The 8,903-nt window shown below is 32.5% G+C and overlaps 2 protein-coding genes across 8 annotated transcripts; both read left to right on the top strand.

Annotated features, from left to right (window-relative positions):
- The first annotated feature begins 646 nt into the window (after window positions 1–646).
- On the top strand, window positions 647–2,043 carry LOC106764075 (probable xyloglucan endotransglucosylase/hydrolase protein 26). The gene is made up of 4 exons (XM_014648293.2): window positions 647–841; window positions 964–1,064; window positions 1,175–1,368; window positions 1,468–2,043. The coding sequence occupies exons 1-4, from the start codon at window positions 658–660 to the stop codon at window positions 1,874–1,876; spliced, it is 888 nt and encodes a 295-aa protein (XP_014503779.2). The 5' UTR covers window positions 647–657; the 3' UTR covers window positions 1,877–2,043.
- Window positions 2,044–2,642: 599 nt separating this feature from the next.
- LOC106772835 (casein kinase 1-like protein 3) lies at window positions 2,643–7,620 on the top strand. Of its 7 annotated transcripts, XR_002668398.1 has the most exons (19): window positions 2,643–2,829; window positions 2,948–2,988; window positions 3,136–3,205; window positions 3,335–3,483; window positions 3,734–3,829; window positions 3,941–4,011; window positions 4,254–4,315; window positions 4,400–4,463; window positions 4,566–4,650; window positions 4,725–4,851; window positions 5,171–5,253; window positions 5,328–5,385; window positions 5,481–5,596; window positions 5,764–5,957; window positions 6,047–6,244; window positions 6,634–6,769; window positions 6,878–6,957; window positions 7,059–7,141; window positions 7,231–7,620. XR_002668398.1 is itself a non-coding variant. In XM_014659457.2 (15 exons), the coding sequence occupies exons 1-14, from the start codon at window positions 2,754–2,756 to the stop codon at window positions 5,944–5,946; spliced, it is 1,281 nt and encodes a 426-aa protein (XP_014514943.1). In that variant the 5' UTR covers window positions 2,643–2,753; the 3' UTR covers window positions 5,947–5,957; window positions 6,047–6,521. The 7 variants fall into 7 exon arrangements, 1 of the variants encoding a protein (XP_014514943.1); XR_002668399.1 differs by lacking the exon at window positions 6,878–6,957 and having other exon boundaries at window positions 6,634–6,653; XR_002668397.1 differs by lacking the exon at window positions 6,878–6,957.
- Window positions 7,621–8,903: the final 1,283 nt, after the last annotated feature.

The following is an 8,903-nucleotide window of genomic DNA, read 5'->3' as shown; positions in this document are numbered from 1 at the left end:
CATGTTCTCAAACCAAACAAAATTTCAAGTTCTGATCATCAAAATCAAAGTGCACTGTTTGTTTTACTGATTACTGCATATTTGTTTTCAAATATAACCTTTACCATTATGATTCATTCATGATAACTGTCTAAAGTACTTAAACATCAGATACAAGAATATTTAATGTATATATTAAAAGTTGAGTTTGATCTTTATATTAATAATTAGGAAAATGATATTTTAACACTAATTTTTGACACCATTTTGACACTGCACACGTGTCAAAATGTGGTTGGACGATTTCAAATTAAAAAAAATTGAGACAAAGGCATATTTGGAAAAGAAAAACCAAAGTTTCTTTTTTAATTTGAAATCGTCCAATTACATTTTGACACGTGTGCAATGTCAAAATGGTGTCAAAAAATTGGTGTTAAAATATCATTTTCCTAATAATTATAATCCAAAAAGGACAGCTAATGTTGTCAAACTTATATTTATGATGGCTGACGTTAATTCTGTTGGAATTTTGACTATCTTAAAAAACAACAATTTCAAAAACAAAATCCTAAGGAAAGGTCAAATATTTCTCAGAGAATGTGACATTGTTATTGCTATATAAAGACATCAAGAACCAGGAGACAATGCATTGGAGTTTTCACTTCTAAAACATCAAACATGTTCATGTCTGTTAACATGGCACAATTTGAAAAATTGTTGGTGGTTTTGTTCCTCTGTGCTGTGGCATCTAGCATGGTCATGGTAGATGCCACCTTCTCCAAAAGCATGTACATCACTTGGGGTTCTCAACATGCATCAATGCAGGGTGAAGATCTCCAACTTGTGTTGGATCAAACCTCAGGTGAGAAAAACCCTAGTAGTTTTGCAAAAGAATAATAACCAATACAAACAATGTTAAAAGAAGTTAATCACTCTATATTATCATCTTAATCTGACATATTTGGTGTTGCATTTGAATTTCAGGATCTGCAGCTCAAACAAAGAAGGCATTCTTGTTTGGAAGTATTGAATCACGAATCAAGTTGGTTCCTGGTAATTCTGCAGGAACAGTTACTGCATATTATGTAAGTTCAATGGTACAGATAATGAAACATCATGTGTAGCTGAATTTCAAATCAGTTAACTTCATCAAATGGCAGTGTTGACCAAATACTTCACACATAAATTTGTGCAGCTTTCATCTACAGGAAGCCAACATGATGAGATAGATTTTGAGTTCCTAGGCAACATTTCAGGACAACCATACATTGTCCATACAAACATATTCACACTAGGAAATGGAAGCAGGGAACAACAATTTTATCTCTGGTTTGACCCAACTGCTGATTTTCACAATTACACCATTCACTGGAACCCAATTGAAGTTGTGTGAGTTGATAATTACATCATTTACTTCTGTTTTTACTTTTAAAGAAATTGTGCAGGAATTTTTCACTTTCAATTGTGCTTATTTGCTTGCTACCTCAGGTGGTACATTGACAGTATACCAATTAGGGTGTACCGTAACTATGAAAATGAGGGCATTGCTTTCCCAAACAAGCAAGGAATGAGGGTTTATACCAGCCTATGGAATGCAGATGATTGGGCAACAAGAGGTGGACTTGTTAAGACCAATTGGAGTGGTGCACCATTCATAGCTAGATTGAATCATTTCAGAGCAAGGGCTTGCAAATGGAATGGAGCAATCAGCATCAACCAATGTTCCTCAAATATCCCTGCCAATTGGTGGACTTCTCCCACATACAAGCAACTGGGTTATGCTCAACTGGGTCAGCTGAATTGGGTCAGAAACAATTACATGATCTATGATTATTGCAGAGATACCAAAAGATTCAATGGACAGATGCCTCCTGAATGCTTCAAGTCACAATTCTAAACACCAGAGAGACTTGCAAGATCAAGAATGCTTTTTTTCATTCAATTATTGCTTTTGTTTTTGTTTCATTTGTATGTTGTGATTCCCTTCTGGATTTTGTACTGCAAATCAGCATCATATTCATTCCATGTCATTGGTGCTTAGTCACACACCAATATTATCCCTAATAAAGAGTAAATTAATAATTAACCACTTCTGGAAGAAATTTGTACTGTTGCCAATGATTTTACTGATACATTTATCTAAAAGCTTACTAGGTTGAAGATCATGTCTATAAGTGATGTCACACTTCATAATTGTGTCAATATCTTCAAATAATCACAAACTCAAATCAGAATAATGCAAACAGAAAAATGTTGCCTCTGCAGCAATAAAGCAGAGTAGTCATAGTTTAATCTGTTCAATTTTGTACTGTGTCAATTTTATTTGCGAATAAAAAAATAAAGAAATCTGTAAGCAAAATAGTCATAGTTTAATCAGTTCTATTTTAATATATTATTTTTTATTTTTAAATTAGTTTTTACTTTAAAAAAACTATTAATTAAAAATCAAAATTAACTCAATTAAACTTAACATGTAATAAAAATGATTGAAAAACTAATTTTGTTATGATTGCATATTTTATTTTGGTTTTATCTGTATTTTAAAGTTTACAAAAATAAGAAATTTAAATTGGATTTAAAAATATGGGCTGGAGGAAAGGAGAAGGAAATAGGATGAAGAGGTGGAAAGACAAAAATACCCCGTAGTGCGTATTTGTTTGTTCTGTTCTCCACCAGTGATTTTGTTTGGTTTGGTTTTGGGTGTTGCTGCTTTGGGATCGAAGGGTGCGTTTGTTTGTATTGTTGTAGCAGCAGCGGTCGATAGGGTTAAGACCATGGAGCGCATCATCGGCGCCAAGTACAAGCTAGGTCGCAAGATCGGAAGCGGATCCTTCGGCGAAATCTACCTCGGTTTCTCTCTCACTCGATTTTTCATCCCGAATCTCGTTTCCTAATTATTATTGTTGCAATTGTTGTTGATGATGTTAATGTTATTGCGTTCTGATTGCGATTCAATTCAATTACACAGCGACGCATATTGATACCTTCGAAATCGTCGCGGTCAAGATCGTAAGCTGCTTTCTATTCCTGCTCTTTTGTTTAATTTGAAGTCCTGCTGTTTCTGCTCAGTTTGCTTGTTATTGGATGCGTTATTTCGTGTTTCGTGTTTGATGTTTACGTTCGATTCTTTTAAAATTTTGTGGTTCGGTGTTGCAGGAGAACAGTAAAACGAAGCATCCGCAATTGCTTTACGAGGCCAAACTCTACAATATTCTGCAGGGAGGAAGTATGTTTTTTCTTGATTGCTTTAATTTGACTTAATTTTTATTGATAGTATGGTGCATGTGTGTGAGGTCAAGGGTTTTACTGGGAGGAAGATAGTGAGTTTTGGATGTTTTGTATTTGTTTCATCCAGGTGGCATCCCGAGCATAAAATGGTGTGGTGTCGACGGAGAGGATAATGTGCTTGTTATGGATTTGCTGGGACCTAGTCTTGAGGATCTGTTTGTTTACTGTGGAAGAAAGTTTTCCCTCAAAACCGTGTTGATGTTAGCTGATCAAATGGTAACTGGCCATCTCTTTTAATTATTATGGTTGGACATATGGATTACTATGTTGTTTGCTAATTGTCCATGGGTTCATCTCAAAAGACAGCAAAAAACCTGCTTTTACAGCCTTGTTCTGTTATTTAGTCTCTTAGAAAAAAGAAATTGCCGTCGGTGGCACTGTGTTGTAAGTTTTGTGCGTCGTGATACTAGGTTGGTGAAGTGTGCATTTGATGTTGAATTTGCTTTTCTTTTTTAATTTTGTGCAGATGACTAGAATTGAATATGTGCATTCTAAAGGATTCCTACACAGGGATATAAAACCTGACAACTTTCTCATGGGACTTGGTCGTAAAGCAAACCAGGTGACTAGCATGTCATGTTAAAGTTTTCATTCATTTGTGGTTGACTTGCACTGTCATTCCTTCAGTTATCTGTTGGCATCAACTGAAGAGTATTCACGTTGTACTTGTCAGGTTTACATAATTGATTTTGGGCTTGCAAAACGATATAGGGACTCCTCAACTAATCGCCACATTCCTTACAGGTCACTAACTTTATACTATAGTATTCTGTTGAATTAGTTTTCTTTCCTTTTTCTTTAGTGTGTGATGTTTGAGTCATGTAATTTTTTTTTTGTCTTGTCTTCTATTTGCATATCCAACTGATTTCCTAATAATTTTTCATGAATAAAACTTAATATTTTTAAGAGTATTTCTTTCTTTGTTTATTCTCTTCTTATCCCTGATAAATATGCCAGAATTAATGCTAGCAAATTGTACTGAACAGGGAAAACAAAAACTTAACAGGGACTGCACGCTATGCAAGTTGTAATACTCATCTTGGGATTGGTAAGTCGCAAAAGGTTATTTAAGCTCTTCACTGCGCATAAAATGCAAATTTTACTTATGTTCAATTTGTACTTTATTTTGTAGAGCAAAGTCGACGGGATGATTTGGAGTCACTTGGGTATGTGCTTCTGTATTTTCTCAGAGGAAGGTAGACATTCTTCTCATGATACTTTTCTTCCACAAACATTTATCTAATGAGAGCAGTACAATGAAATGTGTTAACTTTAAATAACTTAACTTTTGTGTTTAGCCTTCCTTGGCAAAACCTAAAGGCTGCAACAAAGAAGCAAAAGTATGATAAAATATGTGAGAAGAAAGTAGCAACTCCTATTGAGGTTAGTATTTGGATATTTTGGACCTTTATTGATGTGAAGTGTCATGATTCTTATTTGTCTGTTATTTCCCACAGGTTTTATGCAAATCTCATCCCGTAGAGTTTGCTTCATACTTTCATTATTGTCACTCTCTAACCTTTGATCAGCGACCTGATTATGGATTCTTGAAGCGCCTGTTTAGGGATCTATTTGCTCGTGAAGGTGATTATTTTGAAGATTTCTTGAATAATATTGAATCATACTTGCAGGATTGTGTTTATATTCCTTTGGAATAGCATCTTTAGGCATGGAAGATATTAATATAACTAGTAATTGAGATTCAACATGTCCTTTGAAAGGAAGTGAGTTTTTTAAAATAAAAAGGAAAAAAAGGCAATATAGATGCCATCTGTAACTCTGCAATCTTTATGTTATACACACATACTTAGTGTGAAGCACTAAGCAACACCATTCGTGTCCAATAATTTGTCTTTGCTTTCCTATCTACATTTATGTAACTTATCCTTATTGGTATGTGCAGGTTATGATTTTGATTATGTATTTGATTGGACTATTTTAAAGTACCAGCAAGCACAAAAGAATAGGGCCCAACCTCGCATGTCTGTAAGTATATTTACCTTACGTGTATAGGGGTTTGAGTGCGCCCATGCTTATAATACTATTTTGTCATATTACAGACGGTCCCTGGAGCAAGCAACAGTCCTGCAGTGCCCATGGATGTGGACAACAATCGAGGTTGGTTCATCTGAAATAAGTTATATAACTTTGTGATTCTGCATAAACATGTCTTGTTCATTATCACTTATTGACCGGTATTAATGCTTATTCAGGGGATGTCTCAGCAGAACGCATTAAATCAGGCAATGTAACTGGTTCTGGTGTTAAAATTCAGTTTAAATCACCTGGTTTAAAAAATCTGGGTTCGGAAAAGCCTCTTGACAAGAATGTAAGTCATCTTTGAATAAATATTTATGAATTTTGCTATGATCGTCTTAGAACACCTAAGAGACAATTCATTAGTTGCAGTTGCAGGCTATTATGTTTCAATATGGAAGAGATCGGTTTTTAACATTTAACAGGCATGATTTAATTATTTTGTTCATTTACTTGTAGATTTTTGGTGAAGCAAATATACCCTCTACCTCATACTCTCTTGCTGGCACCTCAAAAAGGAACTCTTTGAAGCCTGCCTTGTCCACTGAAGCTGCAAACATAGTAAACGGACAAGGAAGTAACAAAATTGGCCCTTCAAGTAGCTGGATTTCATCTGTTCAGCGCATATCATCTGCCAAATGAATACCAATATGGTAATTTTATGGTTCATAATACATGTGCTGCGGCGATATTATCACCATGCCCCAATCTATAACTGACTTCCTGTAATGCTGTTTCCCAGGTTTGTTTCTGATCTAGAAGATTCCCGTACACATTTATGAAGCTGCAAAAATTCATCATATTTGATTGCTTCAACCTTACATTTTTGGTCAAGAATTTTCAAGTGATCTATCCATGGAGACTGCAAATGTGCTGCCAGGATGATAAATGTCAACGCTCGTCATCTTCTGAGACCATCTGTGTTGCTTTTTTTCCTAAGGTGACTGCAAATGATTGTTTGGTATAAATTACAGACTACCCAGGCTTGGCTGCTTTGATGTAGATAGAATTCAAATGTGACACGCAGCAATCTTGTGTATCCATGTTTTTATGTAAAATTAATGCGTGAATGTAGCCTTGTTTCCCCTTTTTGTTACTTGATGATAATTATCATTTGGCCATATGATATATAAATACATATATATATGGTGCACAGTTTCGTTTAAATTGATTGATGATATTATGAATTGTAGTATATTTTCAGGTGGTTCTGATAAGATATATTTGATTTTAGTTTTTGGCTTTTGTTAGCCATTAATATTTAGCTGAGTTTTTCTCATAAATATTCATCAACTATTTTGGTGTTCTGACCTCTTCTATCACTGTCAGATCATTTGCCTCCGATGATGGTAAGTTGCTATTCCTGTCAAAGTGGTCATGTTTTAAGAGAATCTAACTATCAAATCAGAGGCATAATCATTGCAGAATGATTCCTGAAATAATGATTTCTTAACAGAAACCAAAGGTAGTTTTTGGTAGCAGTTACCTAATACTTCCAACTTGTAGTTTTATGTTGAGATTACTAATTTCTAAGATCTGTATTTCATCATTGTTTTTTTTTTATCCATTTTAGTCTAAATCTGGATGCTATTCAAGAAAAATCTCCAGTGGACTTGTCACTGTCAAATTGTGAATTTTATTCAATTATCCATGGTTGATAAACAACGATTTACTCTTTCAGATTACCTCTTGTCATATTTCTTATTTTTCAAAATTTTATTTATGTTGCTCAAAAAGCATTTTTCTACTTGTAGGTAGCTTGAATTTGACGGTCAGCCAGATTAACTATAGTCATTCTTGGGATGAATGAAATCTGGTTGTGTCAATGTAGTTCAAGGTTCGGTTGCTGTATTTTTTTTAGTGCATGGTAGAACTAATTGCATGAGCACCTTAATTATCAATCAGTTCACACTTTCTCTTTTGCAGGATTTCTTTTTTCAACCTATATTGTCTGAAGGGTGAAATATGAGTGACAATTGGTGTTGTATGGATGTCATTGTCAACCGGAACATACCTATTCGTACATAGCACTTTGGGGAAGTACTTGTGACAAGCTTGACAATTGATTTTGATGTTGCTTGTGATATGGATGATGGTTAAGATTTTCGAAGGTCTATGACTTGATTCTTGCTGGTTATAAATAGGCCTCTTAAATTGAAATACATGCATAGAAAGGAAGTTCATTAGAGTGAGAAATACATGCATAGAAACGAAGTTTAATTCCTTGTGTAAGTTATTTCAGTTATAAAGACATTTTTAACGTTTGTAGATATTCTCTTATAAGCAAAGCTTGAAGTAACTGAGCATTGATTGGTCTCTTCCTCTAATAACTCTTTTTGCTAAATGAAACTTGCATTTTTATATTTAGATTATATTAACCGTTTATAATTCAAATATCTCCATTTGGACATCTTGACCAATCATGACCGATACATAAAATTTTTAAGATGAATTTCTTAATTTTATCTTCCACTTTGGATCAGGAAGTTTTAATATTTTAGTCAAGTAAATTAATGAAAAAAATTAAGTTTTAAAGATAACTTTTTCCTCTCCTCTATCTCATTTTTAACATAATTTATAGTTATTTTTGTCATGTTTTTAGAAGAAAAAAAACAATTATTTATTAAAGGAAAACTGAAATTATGTAATTTTCTTAATTTTACTATTTTTATTGTGTAATTAAAAAAATAAAGCATTTTTTTCTTGTTTTGAAGTAATTATTTGGTACAAGGCATGATTAGTTAATTAGGTAATAAAATGCAAACATAGAAATTCTTGTCTCAACTATTTTTACTGCAGAATTCTAAGATGGAGATCTATTTTTAAAGCGTGCATAATATATATATATATATATATATATATATATATATATATATATATATATATATCTCATCAATAATTAAAAGTGGTTTAATGTATATCAATTATTTTATTTTATTTTATGATAAAGATTGATATAAAAGATCTAAACATGTGAGATACCAAATTAAAATGTAATGGTTGGTAAACTTAATGTTAAAATTGGGAAAATAGGTAACAGTTTAATCTAAGGGATTAAATGAAAAATAATATTGCTATCATTCACAATTTAAATGTGTTAAAATGTTTCGTCTTGGTTTCATCCTATATGAGACTAGAGACTCATTTTAGCTAGATTTAAAAGAAATAAATAAAATAATTTAAAATTATTAATAAAATACTTATTTTTTAAAATTTACTAAAATATAAATTAATTTCAACTTTTAGATGTAATAATTTAAAATGTATGTATGTTTTAATAAAATAATATCCTTTTTAAATTTTTTAAATTATAATTATTATTTTTGAAGATAGATTAATCCAACCTAAACTTATTAAGATACATACTAAACAAATCAAACTAAAATTGACCATTTCAATTTAGGTTTGTATTGTTTTAACTTTGACTAATTCCATTTTTCTTAGTGTTAGGATCCTCTTGTTAAACCTGTTTTTTTTTTTTAATTCTAATTTAGACAAACATATGTATAATGACATTGATTAATTGTCACAAAATTAAAAAAAAAAAATCATGTGAGCTGAAGATAATATCTTAAAGGAATGTTGAAAAATTAACTAAC

This window comes from Vigna radiata, chromosome 1, assembly GCF_000741045.1.
Source record: "Vigna radiata var. radiata cultivar VC1973A chromosome 1, Vradiata_ver6, whole genome shotgun sequence".
Lineage (NCBI taxonomy): Eukaryota > Viridiplantae > Streptophyta > Magnoliopsida > Fabales > Fabaceae > Vigna > Vigna radiata.
This window is presented reverse-complemented; position numbering and strand designations above follow the sequence as displayed.